Source organism: Plasmodium knowlesi (assembly GCF_000006355.2).
Source record: "Plasmodium knowlesi strain H genome assembly, chromosome: 8".
NCBI lineage: Eukaryota > Apicomplexa > Aconoidasida > Haemosporida > Plasmodiidae > Plasmodium > Plasmodium knowlesi.
Genome location: NC_011909.2, coordinates 254118 through 268985, shown reverse-complemented (window position 1 = coordinate 268985; position 14868 = coordinate 254118). Strand labels below are relative to the sequence as shown.

The window sequence follows — 14868 nt, the reverse complement described above, 5'->3', positions numbered from 1 at the left end:
GTTTATTCACCCTAACTTTTTATAAGAGGGGGTAGGAATTTGCCTCCTTCGGTCCATTTGGTTTATAGCCGGCTTTTCTAAAGCAACTACAGCTTGGCATGGCCCTGGACATTTTTTTGCGTCACACACACCGGGGACACTTCAAAAGGACGGATGCAACACGGTACACATGACAGTATGTAATATATATATATATATATATATATATATATATATATTTTTTTTTAATTCCTACCCTCCCCCTTCCACATTTGCCAAACGTAGATGCACTATGTAATGCCGTTTATCATCTGAACCCTTTACCGTTTTGTATGTAGTGGCACACATTCCCAATGCGCAGTTAGAGAAGTTGAACAAGTAGCACCATTCGCTGCGGCGAAAAGATAATCTTTCCTCCACGTGACAGTCATGCAAATACGCAGAAATGGGGATTCCGTCCTTGGCCTGCTCCTCCATGACGTCCCACTTGGGTGATATATATTTTCATCTTTTTTTCCTATTTTTTTTTTAAATGGATTAAAAATTTTGAGTAGTTTCAAATACAAAAATATGAGTTGCGAGAAATTAAAAAAATATATATTTCCACATATATATTTCCATCCGTATGAATATATCCATAATACATTGGTCTTTTTTTTTTTTTTTTTTTTTTTTTTTGGACTTCGATATTAGATAACATAGGGCTCTTAAAAATTGACTTAACTACTTCCTCCATGCAAGCATACATGCACGCGGGCACATACGCACGTATGCACACATATACACCTAAATAATTGCATTATGTAGGTGCGCGTATAAAATGGCATAGGAGTGTGGGCACATCTATTTTTATATATACATATACATGGAAACAGTGATAGAGGTAGATGAAGGTGTATTGGTTGTGGTGCATCTGTTCATTAAACTGGAATGGCATAAAAAGATTTACTCCGTTACATAGGAGTAGAGTAGTACATGTACATATGTTAGTTGCTCACATATGCGCAGTGCGAACGCGTCATGAAATGCAGCAAAGCGGGGGGCACTTTTTCCCCCCCCCCCTTTTCTCTCTACTTTACACTTGCTATTTGTAACAGTTCTATATCTTATTATATACATATATGATCCTTCTTCGCTTGCATTTTTTCTACTTCTCTCTCTCAATTACACGCATCTCTCTCTTTCGAATTTCTCTCTCTTTTTTTTTTCTGCTTCTGTCTTTCCTGCATTCTCTGACTGCCTTCCTTTTACTCTGTGTTGTCAAAGTTGACCTTCAAAATGTAGCCGTCGAAGTTGCAAAAGTTCAGGGCGTCAATTGCGTTTTTCGCATCGTACTCACTCTCCATTATAACTGTTCCTGTGATTTCCTTGGATGGGGTTTCCTCATTCCTTAAATCAGCCCTCACAACACGACCGTGTTTCTTAAACAAATCCTTTAATTCCTTCCAGGTGCTTTGGGGTGGCAAGTTGTAAACAATGAGGGTGCAATTCCTTCTTCCGGACATGCCAAATTGGCTTCTTGGAAATTCCTCTCTTCGGAATTCCCTTCGGAACTCTCCTCTGTATCCATCTCTGGGGTAGTCTCTTCTGAACTCCCTTCTGTATTCAAGTTCGCGCCTACCTCGGGGGCCATACAACTTGTCCTTCCTCACGCTGTTGAACCTACCCTTTTGGTAGTTGCCTGAGTTTTCTTCTCGATCCTCTCTCACGAATATGAGTCGGTCTGCAGGAGTGCAAAAGAAAAGATGATATGCAACAAGTGCCAAGAATAAAGCAACGGTCACGCATGCAACTGCAGTTCACGCAGGTACGGGCGAGTTGACTTACCCTCCAATTTGGAATCGTTCAAGGTGTTTATGGCCTCCTGCGCCTCTTCAAAAGTTGCATACTCTACAATTCCACATCCCTACGCAGATAAGGGGAAAATGGCATCGCATGCAGAATGTTCATGCGCACAGCTCGACGGGTAGAGTTATATCATCAGGCGGGATAAAAAAAAAAAAAAAATTGGAAAATTCCTTCAGCACACATTCGTGCGAATATATAAGAGCACACCGTGTGAGTAACCTACACACACAACATATGCAGATGACCCACCTTTGACCTTCCTTGCATATCCTCAAAAATGTCGACCCTGACGACTTCTCCGGCTTTTTTCATGTGCGCCTTTAATATTGGCCACGTGACTTTCCAGGGCAAATTTCCAACGTAAACGCGACAACCCTTGCCTGGGCTCTGCTGTATGGGAGAGTGAAGGGATGGCTATCAGCCATGATGAATGAAAATGTTAAGGATATTTCATATTGATCAAAACACACGAAAAGATGATACCTCCAGAAGGGTCAAAAAAAAAAAAAAAAAAAAAAAAAAACACACACACAACGGCAGTATGCATGTAAATATACTACGAATGGCATGCACACCACGTCTGTTGTTGCATAGCCACGTCCACATTTTCCTTTCTCTCTATCCTCTGGCGCCACCCGCAAGCGCCTTTCCATGCAAAATAAGTATACATACTGACATGGGCACGAATTTGCAAAACGCTAACTCAACTCTATATGCCTCACAACACGTGTACAGCGCGAACAGCGTAACTGCATCTTGCGCCCTTGTGCACTTGGCACATCCAACAGAAGTAACGATTCTGTGTGTTGACGTCACAAGTGATTGAAGGACCAGTTGATGGTATTACAACACTCAATTTGCGCAAAACAAATACGTAAAATATGTGGGTGGGTGAAAATTGTTGTAGCTTACGTTACTGTTATCCTCCATGATGAATGATTATCTTGTTGAGGTGAATTTTTCGGGTTAGTAACAATTCAGGCCACTCGCCAAATTGTGAAAACAGGGGCGTGTACGTGTTAGCAAATATTATTATACGAAGGGAGTTCGGAAATTCTCACGTATGTTATTTATGTATTGTTAGGAAGTGAAAAACCGCGGGAAAAAGAAAAGGGTTGCGCGACTTGCAATTTTCGCAAATTCGTTTTTTTTTCCCCTAGTGAGTTTTATTTATTTATTTTTTTAATTTTACGTATGCGCGTTGAGCCGTATTTACGTAAAAAGTAGGAGGGTTCATATATATACATATGCTAATCAAACGCTTTATGGCCTCTTAAGCTTAGCATGGCCTAATCTGCTCTTTAAAGTGCTTATATATAATTAATTAAAATAAAAAAAGAAAAGAAAAAAAATGCTACAAGGATTCTCTTTAATTAGGTAACTCTATATATAAATGTTTCGTTTGTAACTTTTTTTTTTTTTTTTTTTTTTTTTTTTTTTGCGTTTTCTCACTTTTTTATATATTTATTTTAAATATTCTTTTTCCTTTGCTTTTTTTTTTTTTTTTTTTTTTTTATATTTGTTTCCTTTTTTCTTTTTTTTAAAGCGCTTCAAAAGCCGGTTCTGTTTTATTCCCGCCACTACTGGTTATACTCCAAAAGTTTAGTAAACTAAATAGGGGGTTAAAAAGAAATAATTGACGTATTCACTTTCGTTCGTAGGGGTGGCTATGCAAGTATGCAGTGCGCGGAAGCAATGTTCATGATCTAGTTATATGTCACATGTATGTTGCGCATGTACGTATTATGCATGTATATATAACGCACGGTACGTATTTCGTAAATCCATGAAAAATGATACTCAGGTCATCTTATTTATATATATATATATATATATATATATATATATATACGTTTTCTCAATTTCATTTTTCCTAAAAAGAAAAACGTTTCATTTCTCGCAAAGGAAGGAATACCAACACGGTGATATATAAAAAGTAAAATATAGAAACAAACAAAAGTATACAGAAATGTAACTTCTTTTTTTCTTTTTTTCGGGATATATGGCTGTTGCGCTTGCAGTTCGTTGGCTTTGTTATTGCCGCCCAAATGGGAAGGATGCGAAAAGGGGAGGGGTACTACATACCCATATGAATAATTGTACGTATATATAATTTTGTGCTGTAAATTATTACCGATAAAATGATAAGCGAAAAACGGGGTTGCTTTTTTCTTCAGTTTTGCAGTAAAAAAAAAAAAAAAAAAAAAAAAAAAAAGGTGCAATATATATAGCAAAATAAAAGCTCGCGACGTAACAAAAAAAAAATGCCCAGTTGCACGATGCACAGGTATAGCAGAATACATGTTTTTTTATTTTTGCAAAGGCTATTATGTGTCACGAAGATACGCGTGCACATGGGTTCGGTACACCTTTTCATGTGAGTTTTTGTACGTACAGTACATGCAGGGTCGATTTCAAAATAGTTATCGAGCCCACCATGCCACCCGTCGCTCATAGTTTTGCATATCCGCCGAATAAAAAAAAAAAATACCCGCTGGTGGTGATGATGATGATTTCGGAGAGGGCATAAAAGCAACCACGTGAGTGTGGAAGCGTATTACAATAATCATACTTTGCGATGAAGTTCCTCATGGTGCATACGAAAAGTCGAGAAGTGGTGCACCTCTTGGGCGGTTTTGTGTATATAAAAGTATATATCCTTTTTATGGGCTCTTTTTTTTTTTTTTTTTTTTTTTTGCATAACCCCTTCCTTGTATATACCCCTTTTTTTGCCGTTGCATCATTTCACGCTTAACCAAGTAAAAGGGCATAGTAAAATTAAGTGAGGCGGAACTATACTAAAGGGGAACTTTCCCTCCCCTATTTTTCCCCATGTTTAAAGAACAACGAATGGAGTTCCTTCTCTTTACCTTCAGGAGAGCATTCTCCGAAAGGTTACATTTCTCCGTTTTTGCAAATGAGCGAATTTCCCCACTTGCGGGTGCGGTGCAAAGGTGAACGGGAAGAAAGGTATGAGCACTTTTGGCCATAACTTGTTCGGTAGTGTTCAAAATGGGCCCTAGGTCTTCACAACAAGTCGCGTTCGGTGCAGTGTATGGGGCAAAGGGATATGCATGTGGTGCGAGAAGGAGGGTTCACATGGTACATAATGTGTAAATATATTTTATGCATGTTGCAAGTACATATACCCGCAGAGCGTGTTCGTGTGATGTACGCAAAAATGGAACATCAACAGAGGGGTAAAGGTCCCACATATTCGTCCATATTCGCCCTATACTCGACGTATAACTAGATATAGGGATAATTTCGTTCCTCTTCCTTTCCCTTTTTAATAAGCACACATTCTTCCTCCACTCAACTGCTATTCGATTAATATATTAATGCTCTTCCTTTGTTGTTCCCTTTTTGTACCAACACAGTGCGAAGGGAAATACACCCAACGGACATCAATAAATGGGGTTTATTCTTTCACCCAAAGGAAGAAAAAAAAAAAACCTCGCAAGTTCGTCCTCACAAACGATCACCATTTCTCATCCGTTTTAACAACGAACTTTTTTTCAAAACGCAAAATTTGTATTTTGCCGATTAAGGGTAATAATCCTTATCCCAACAGAGAAAACAAATTGTAAAAATGTGCCACGTGGGGTAGGACGGTTTTATACTCGTGATGCCTTGGGTGTAAAAATACTCCCCATTTCGTGTTACCAGTAATGAGAAGTAGCCACTTTATGTTCCTATTTCTTATCTCAAAAAAACACTTGCTTATTAGGGAAGCCAAAACACAATGGATAAAGCTTGCAAACTGGGGATTTACACGCTACGAATGTTTATCCCCAAGTATGCCCATTATTTTCTACAGTTCTCCTTTGCAGCACATTACGTGCTTGACGAAAATTTTATTTTCACCGAATATATGATGTTTTCTTCACGCTGGGGAAAAGTGCACACCAAGGTGTGTGCAAGTGAATTAAAAAAAAAATTAATGTGCATATAGAAATGCAGCATGGAGAGAAGGATGTCAATTATGAAATGGCTAGCTGGAAAAAAAAAAAAAAAAAAAAAAAAAAAAAATACATTTGAACGTAAGGCGCCTAGTAAGAGCAACCTTTGTAGATACATCATCTGTGTGCATTAAAATCACGTCCCAAATTGGCAATCTCCAAAGGGTCACTAAACGAATATTCATAAAAAGTGGTCCCTCTGTCGCTATAAAGAATGGACAAAACTGTACAGTAATTTCTTTTTCAATTTAAGTAAAAAAAGATAAAAAATGGCTACACGATAATATGGCCACCTTGGCAAAATCCCCTTTATAGGATTTCAAAAAAAAAAACGAATCAATTTTGAATTTGTGAACACCGATGTTTGATAAAAACGGTTGGCATTGAAAGTGGCCTGCAATGGTATTCATCATGTAGGTAGTTTGGATCTGTTGTATAGTATTGAAGGGGGTGGTATACCTCCACACACACACAAATAGTTGTATACCCTTATGCGTGTCCGCTAAATTACGATGTGAATGTTTCTCTTTAAGTTGTTTAACCTTTCTAGTACATCCACGACAATGGCGACTTGGCCGATGTACTCTTTCTCGTCACTCTTACTATCACAGGTGCTTAGCTGTTCGACATATTTATCCAATTTTTGCATGAAAGTATCCTTAGCTTTATCCAGAATCATAAAGTCTACCTTGTAATTTGTATACTTGTCAAAATCGATACCTCCACTAGGGAAATAATTCTCCTTCGAGATTATAAGATCTGCACGTCTTTGTGTAGAGTCATTTAAATAATCCCGTTTCTGAATTGTGTGTCCTTGTATATGTACACGGTTATGTTTCGTTTCCGTATTTTGAAACATGTCTCTTCCTTTACCCTGCACATCGGGATTTATATCCTTGTTGGATAAATTTGTTGATTTATCTTGGCTTTCTTTTTGACTGTTTATTTCCATCTCATTGATGGAACTTCTGTTACTGTTCATCCATTCGCCGAGGTCATACCCGCACCTTTCCTTTATGTATTTTTTATACTCTATCAAATTATCTGTTTCTTCTCTTGTGATTTTATTCTTGTTTAAGATTTGGTTGAATTCATCATTCTGGAGCTTTATTTCCTTGATAAATTTTATGGGGGATATTTTTTCCTGAAAAAGGGGGTCTCCATATGTATCTGCGTCGGGACAATTCTCTGTGCAGACATCTGGATGGGCTTCCACATTTGTAGTCTTCGTTTCGGCCGCCAAATTTTGGGAGCCCTCTAATGGAACATCCCTTTGGCAATCTCCTTCGACCTCCTTCTTTTCATCCATGTTGCTCTTTCCCTTGTTGGTGAGGATTTCATCCCCTTGTTGTTTTTCCGGCAGAATGTATACGTTGCACTTGGCACAGAATCGCTCCTCTTTGTTCTTCTGCTTAATGAGAGGTGTCACCATGCACTGCGATCAGGGTGGGAAAGCGGTCACATTTGGGGGAGCGAACACGTTGGGGAACATTTCCCATGCACAAGTGCCAATTGGCACCTGAGTATGTTCACTTCATGTGCATCTTACCATATGACAACACTCATTCAGCAAGGTCCAGCCTTGCAGGAGCTTATCGCCTATAATCTGGGACGCCGCGAACGGGTCGGTGACATCGCTATTGTTCCTTTCGACTTTCATTTTGTTCGCTCCGATGAAATGTTGATGAGCGGATGAGCAGAAGTCGGCACACGGTAAATAAGGAGTAGTGAGACTTATTAAGGCATATACATACGGAAGAAAAAACGCAACGAGGAATACGCAAAAGAGGAACATACATACATCCACAAGGAAGTATACAAGTATGCCCTCTTACATTTAAGTACAGGTGGCAGGAGAAGGGAGTAACAATTCAACGTCACCTATACTCGGATGCTTTGCCCTTTTAAAAGGTTGAAAAAAGAAATTACAATTTTTGGAAAAGGTTTATCCGCTAGGGGCGCGCATTTACGTTGCTTCGTTTTTTCCAAAAAGGAGAAAATGTAGAATGGTCAAAAAGAAAAAAAAAAAAAGTTTATAATCTGACAAATGTTGGAAAAAATAAAAAAATCTGTACGTGATGTGGCACGTTTAGCCAAGCACATAGTGTTGCTGTGAACCATTTTGGAAAACGAGGGTGAAATGTAGACCACAGCCAAGGGGAGGGTTTTTTTCCGGAAGAGGGAACGATGCACCTCATATTATAGCCCGACGCATGCACATGCGGGGGAATTCGTAGCATACAGGTCGTACAGTTCACATGGCTCTAGCGCGTGTAAGGGGGGCGCATGCTCTTGCGCCAGAGGGGCAAAAGCAATGTTTAAAAAAAAAAAAAAAAATGTCCTCTTCACCTCGCTAAAAATTATGGGTAATGCATAGCTAATGGGAGGGCCTGGCTAGTACTTGTGGCAATTTGTCGTCCCTGGTTTTTGTAAAAGAGGAATACAGCACAGCATATTGGGGAAAAAAAAAAAATTCAAACGCGTGTAGCGCACTGCACCTGTGCTTGGTAATTTGCTTCTTCTTTTTTTTTTTTTTTTTTCATAAAAAGAATTCTTAAGCAACGAACACTTTGGTAGAGTCCACATTCGTGAATTTTACTCCTTTTTTTAGCTGAGGGGTGGAAATGCGCGTATGAAATTTTTTTTATTTCCATACGTTCGCGCGGTAGTGTGCTATAGTGTACCATTTGGTGAGTTCGTTGGACATGTGTGGAATGCAAGGCACGTGATCGTTTGGGAAAGCTGCCTTCCCATTTGGTCTGCCCAATTTGCCTGTCGCTTCAATCGTTAAACGGTTAGGAACACGCAAGACCGTAGCATTGTATACGCCTTACAGCAGTGCGCACATCGAGGGACGACTTCACAAAAGTTTGTGCTGTCATGAACGGATAAACGTGCACGGGTATAAGTAAGCAATTTTGTAAAAATATATTTCTACATTTTTACATTTTTACATGCCCATGCGTTAGTGCGCACTTTTGCCAAGGCGCAGGGGAGGCCCAAGTCCAAATCAGGCACACAATTTGATGAAGCACATTGCGCATATGTACCTTGTGTGGAACAAATAAAAGAAAGCCATCCGATAAAGGCGCAGGGAGAAGGACGCAAAGAAGAAGCAATCAGACGGAAGCAGACGCATGTAGAAGAAAAAAAGGGGGAGCAAAAAATGAATAACAAAGTGACGAGAAACATAGAAAAGCACCTGCTGGATGCGCTGCGCGATAAAGAAAACGAAATAGACCTGGAAATTAAGAGATACGAAAAACTGGAAAGAAAAATATACGATGATAATGATGAAGAACTAGAATTTATAAAAAATAAAAGATTACAAGAACTTAAAAATAAACATAATGAAAATTTAAATTTGTTAAAAAAGGGACATGGAATATATAAGGAAGTTTTATCAGAAAAAGAATTTTTCGAAATCTGTAAAAGTTCGAAAAATGTATGTTGCCATTTTTACAGGAATACCACCTGGAGGTGTGAATATTTGGACAGCAAATTGATCAGCATGTCCAAGAAATTTCTACATATTAATTTTATTAAGATTAATGCTGAGAAATCTCCTTTTCTCTGTGAGCGTTTGAAAATTTGGTGCATTCCTACCTTGATGCTTATTCAGAATGGAAAAACTGAGCATTCCATTATTGGTTTTGACGAGCTAGGCGGAGATAATTTTTCCGAGCAGACCCTCATTAATGTTTTAAAGAAATGGAAATTAATTGATTCGAAGGAAACTGAGGATTGATTGCGTTCTGTTTGCGCATTCCTATTTGTACGCTTGAGGTTAAGAGGGGGGGGATATACCATTTACATGTGTTGCGTGCTTCCCTCCTTAGTCAGTGTATCCCTTCTGTGCCAGGCTCATTTATTTATTTTTTTTATACCCCTATATGGGTTTCCCCCAATTTTTATGTAATCATGTCGTATAGGGCCACCCAACTTTGCCCACACGTTCGCTTATTCATTTCGTGCCCTGTCCATTTGATTCTTCTTGCAGCCACGCTGTGCAAACGTGTGTATTCAATTCACGCAATTACAAAACAGCACCTCTTTGTCATAATTAAATTGCGATTTTCCCGCTACTCTGACAATGTTGCCGGTGAGTAGATGGTCACGGGTCTTTGGTTTCATAAGCGGCCCTTATATATGGTAGTAGAGGAGTGTAAATATTTCTACATCCATGTGGGAGGTACTTTTGATGGGATGATCATAACCCCTAACTCCTGGACACACAAACTGGTGAGAAAATATTCATAGAATGGGAATAATCCCATCTATTATGCGGCCTTCCCTATAATCTGCATCATGTCCATAAATTTCAAAACCTCCACATCCTCCCTCCCTCGTCCCTGGCACAGTTCAGAGTTTACAATAATGGCTCGGATGAGGTCGGACATAAGAATGTGCTTGTAACTCATGGGGAGAAAGTCGCTAACTATGGTGTATAAAAAGTCCGAAAGCCTTTTTGGGACACCCTTTCCTCCTTCGAAATTGCCGGGGGAGCCATCCAAATGGGCATCACCATGGCCACCACGATCGCTACCTTCATCATGAATTATGTAATATGGGCAGAATATCGAAATTCTCTGTTTGCATGGTTGCCTCCTAAGGGCATCAACAATGAAGTCGCAATTGCTCAAGGATAAAATGTTTATGTGGTCCACCTCGTATTTTCTGTTCAAATTTAATGTGTTAAAAAATTGGTCTTTCTCTTTTTCATCATAGGTAAAAAAACTTACGAGGGTGTTCATATTCTTTTCATCATTTTTATGCATTTTGTTCTTGAGCATTTCGCTTTCTTTCTCTATCGTTGAGTCCGTATGCCGTTTTTTCGATTCAAATTTGTCTTCCTCATCTGTGCAGTCATGAGCATGCTGCATATCTCTGGAAGCGAACTGTCGAAGGTTCTCCTCGATGTTGCGGTCGAGCGAGGGGCGTTTCAATTTGTCGATCAAGTTGTGATCTGAAAAGTACACTAATTTGTTCCTACTCACATGATCGTATTTGAAATGGCAAAACTTTTCACTTACATAAATTTCTTTACAAAGAATTGACAAGTCTAGGTGTGCAATTATCTGCTTGTACAAGTTACTATTTTTTACGTTTTTGTCAAAAAGGACGAACTTGTAAGGTTTAAACGCCGCCATTGGGAATAATTACAAAAAAAAAAAAAAAAAAAAAAAAAAAAAAAAAAAAAAACAGCTAGCTGCTCAGGTAAAAATCGTCCTACATGGTTGCCAAGTTTGGATGGATTATACAAATCAAGGAAAGTACGTCAACGGTTGTGAGAACATTATTGTAAAGCGGAGAATGTTACGTGAACACAAACTTATATGCATTCGAAAGTATAACAAAAATAGTTAGCAGGGTTGCGTCAAATGCAATCAATACTTCACGACGGAAAAATAAAAAAAAAATAAATAAATTACGAACAGTGAGGGTTGTTGTCGTTCAACCGATTGTGGGGTGGAAAAGGCGATAACGCAGTGATAAGGGTGCACAGCCGAGATATGCCCTTATGTAGAACGCATAATACTGATGGTACCCCTATGAACACAATAATAAAGCGGGACATAATACAATTTAACGAACGTTGAGGACGTACATCCCCCTGATGTAGTTGCTTTTTTTTTTTTTTTTTTTTTTTTTTTACTTTTGAGGGCAGGAAGGTGTTCGTTCACCCGTGGGTGCACGTGGCTTGCAAATTTACATATAATTTCGTCCTCACATAGGATTTGCCATTCGCTCGATTTGTTCATTTCCAAATGGGAATGCCCAACTCTCTGCATCGTGTAGCAGCAACCGTTGGTCATTCAGAGAGAAAGAAAAAATGAAGCATTATTATCAGACGTAGCAACTGCTCGCCGCAGGTCCCGAAATTTCCTAAGGAGCTGACAAAATGATAAAATGTGTAAGGGGCAGAAATGAAAGGAGGGGCCTTTTTTTCTGGTGTCATAAGAGAAGCGTGTTTGTGCCAAGTGAGAGGGATGTAGCAAAATTATCAGCGAAGAGCCTAGGCAATTACGCATTTGACATATTAAGAATATCGAACGAAAATAAAGCCATGTACGAAATGTTTAAAAAGAGGATTAATGATGAAATAGGTTCATTTGACGCAAAGGACTGTTATAGGGTGTTAAAATCTTTGGAAATAAACAACAAGCTGAATGAAGAAGAAAATATGGTAAAAAACGTTTTGCACCAGATATCTGTACAGACATGCAAATATTCAATGAAAGAGATATGTGACATTTCCTTTTTATGTTCCAAGTTAAATCTGGTGTATATTCCCCTGTATGCATCGTTATCCATTTCGTTTTTGAACAAAATCAACTTGGCAACTCCTGAGAATTTATCTATTTTAAGTTTAAGTTTTTGTAAAGTGCATATAAGAGATGTAAATCTGTTTAACCGAATAGCCATTGCAACTTTGAATTTGCTACACTTGTTTGACGTGGAGAATTTGATCAATGTGTTGATTTCGCTCGCCTATTTGGACATTAAAAAAGACATGCTATTGTACTCCTCTGTGGAGATTTTTGTAAAAAATCAGAACAAGTTGAATGGTGAGCAGTTGGTAAAAATTGCACATGTGTATTCCAAGTTTGACTTTGTAAATAAAGACATAAACTCCCTTCTTGTGGAGAGAATTCCCACGTTCGTTCCGCACTTAAACAATGTGCAGCTGGCCGAGTTCATAATTTCGTTAAACAGGCTAGGAGTTCACTCGCACGTTACTGATAAATTTGTTACGAATGTGAACTTGTCCCATTTAGCATTTCCCGTTGCTATAAAAGTGATCAAAATATTATCCTGTGTGAATTGCGTAAACCATGTCAACGTCGAGTTTAAGTACGACCAAATTTTGTCCTGTGTGCAAAATTTTTTGTTTATTCATGGTAGGGGAAATCACCTGAACGGTAAGGTAAATTTTGACATTTTTCAGGATGCGAAAGAAGCTCCCCAATTATCGAGCGACGGGACGAGTGATGGGACGAATGTTTTGCTCTCTGATATGGTTAGTAATAAAATGGCAGAACAGGGCACAGAGAGTGGCACGCCACCGGGAGATGACGAATGGGGAGATCCGTTTCAACTAGGCCACCTTACGACTGAGTACAGTCCCATTCATGATGTGCAGAGCAGTTCCCAATTTTACATCCCTATTTTGGAGCGGACTTTAAACAAACCAAACACATGCGGAAGCGAAATGAAGAACCGAATTTTTTCAGAAGAAGAACTAAACCAGCATTATCTGCGATACAATTTGAAGGAGAAACTAAATCCCAATTCGGTGTGCCACTTGAATGTAGACCTATTTGAATGTCTGGTGAATCTTCTTCTACAGAATTGTGTAAGTGAGTATGAAGACAAGTTGAAATATTTTTTAAATTGCATAAGTCGAGAAATTATTCTTTTAAAGGAATACTTAAATTTCAATTGTTTAGTAAAAATTTTTTCCGCTTTATTTAAAACTCCAATCATATGGAACTTGTCACTTTTAAATTGCAGTTCCGTCAATTCTGCGAATGGGAGAAAGAAGTGCCTATTTTATATCAATGAGGATACGGATTTTTGTGAACAATTATTGCAGCGCTATTTTTGTATTTTCCACTCCTCTGAGAATGTGGATAATCACAGTTTGGTGCTGTGCTTTATTTTGAATTTATTGAATGCTGAGTTGAAGCGTGTGCATAACTTGTCAATCCAAAAATGCTTAGAGCATTATGCCTTGATAAGGATAAGGAGTAAAGATGAACAGGTGGGCTACCTCATAGAGGACCAAAGTGTTTATAATTTTGTGGAGTACTTTTACAAGGGTATCACCCTGTGGGGGAAAAGCAGACACCTTTTCGATTCAGCCGCCGAGGAAGAACCAGCTCCACCAGAGGATAACTCCCCTATGGTGTATACATTCCCTTACGCCATGAAGGAGCGTGTGCCAAATAAAATTCTGACATTAGAATTATTTGGAATTGTTCAGAATTTTACAAAAAATGTGAAGATGTACTTTAAGGAGGATGTGTACACAATATCGCTGTTGGAGCTTGACAACTATGTGGCTTACTTGTTTCTGGAGCCGCAGGATTTTTTCTACTCCCTGGGGCAAGGCACCGAGTTGGACTTCTTAAGGGGAATGAGTGTGCGCAATGAACTGAGGGAGGAGGAGGTACATGATTCCGCTGGATCTTCTGACGTGAGAAACGCAGCGGTGGTAGGTTCCTACCCAAGTGGACTGCCAGAAACGCAGGAAAAGGACGATACCCCTCAAGGAAGAAATGTGAAGACAGAGAAAAAACAGCTCCTTCTAATTTGCGACATGTCGTACAATCCATATGAAATTTTTCAGAACAATAATTATTTCGTTAAGTCGGAGACATTAGTAAAAATAAATTATTTGCTGATAAAGGGGTACAGCATAATTGTTATTCCGTTTTATTCCTGGAGGTGTATGAGTTACGAGGAGAAGATGGACTCCATTAGGACGCTTCGGCAGAACGTCCTGGACGGGCAGGGTTGAATTGTTTAAGGGAGTCGACGAAGGTTCTCTTCAGGCCCGTGAGGTGTGACACTTCATGCATCCATGTGAAATGCTTCGAAGAAAGTTGCAAAGTGGCGCATAATCACATGCATACATTTTTAAACATATTTAATGCGTCTGCTGCATTTATGCCGGAAAAGTGTTTGTACAACTGAGGGGGGGGGCTATTTTTGCAAAGATATGGGTCCCCCAGCTCGTTATTTTATTTTTTTTGCAATAATTTTTTTTTTTTTTTTTTTTTTTTTTTTTGTACATACACCGATAGTTAGTGGCGAAGGGAGCAAGCCTTCGCTTTGCCTCCAACCCCCCCCTTGTCTATCTGCCCCAAATGAAGGGACACACCGATGAGGAACTTATTTTGTTTAAATTGTTCCCACGTTTTAAAATTCGTAACAGTACGTTCCTTTTGTATGTTTTCGAAAAATATTTCATGTAACTTTCTTAAATTGTAGGAAGTTCTCCTTTGACGTTAAATTATTGACGACTTGTTTTTGTGTCAATTTTGTGCGACCATTGTGTCCCTGTATGTTTCTC

At 38.9% G+C, this 14868-nt stretch overlaps 5 protein-coding genes across 5 annotated transcripts; 2 read left to right on the top strand and 3 right to left on the bottom strand.

Annotated features, from left to right (window-relative positions):
* Positions 1-1226: 1226 nt before the first annotated feature.
* On the bottom strand, positions 1227-2757 carry PKNH_0805600 (single-strand telomeric DNA-binding protein GBP2, putative; the record flags this gene model as incomplete). The annotated part of the gene is made up of 4 exons (XM_002258661.1): positions 1227-1702; positions 1807-1885; positions 2077-2241; positions 2740-2757. The coding sequence occupies 4 exons, from the start codon at positions 2755-2757 to the stop codon at positions 1227-1229; spliced, it is 738 nt and encodes a 245-aa protein (XP_002258697.1).
* Positions 2758-6291: 3534 nt separating this feature from the next.
* PKNH_0805500 (conserved Plasmodium protein, unknown function) lies at positions 6292-7449 on the bottom strand (the record flags this gene model as incomplete). The annotated part of the gene is made up of 2 exons (XM_002258660.1): positions 6292-7224; positions 7339-7449. 2 exons carry the CDS (start codon positions 7447-7449, stop codon positions 6292-6294), a joined length of 1044 nt encoding a protein of 347 aa, XP_002258696.1.
* Positions 7450-8955: 1506 nt separating this feature from the next.
* Positions 8956-9537, top strand: PKNH_0805400 (uncharacterized protein; the record flags this gene model as incomplete). Its single annotated transcript, XM_002258659.1, has 1 exon — positions 8956-9537. The coding sequence occupies one exon, from the start codon at positions 8956-8958 to the stop codon at positions 9535-9537; it is 582 nt and encodes a 193-aa protein (XP_002258695.1).
* Positions 9538-10069: 532 nt separating this feature from the next.
* On the bottom strand, positions 10070-10939 carry PKNH_0805300 (conserved Plasmodium protein, unknown function; the record flags this gene model as incomplete). Its single annotated transcript, XM_002258658.1, has 1 exon — positions 10070-10939. One exon carries the CDS (start codon positions 10937-10939, stop codon positions 10070-10072), a length of 870 nt encoding a protein of 289 aa, XP_002258694.1.
* Positions 10940-11691: 752 nt separating this feature from the next.
* On the top strand, positions 11692-14313 carry PKNH_0805200 (heptatricopeptide repeat-containing protein, putative; the record flags this gene model as incomplete). The annotated part of the gene is made up of 1 exon (XM_002258657.1): positions 11692-14313. One exon carries the CDS (start codon positions 11692-11694, stop codon positions 14311-14313), a length of 2622 nt encoding a protein of 873 aa, XP_002258693.1.
* Positions 14314-14868: the final 555 nt, after the last annotated feature.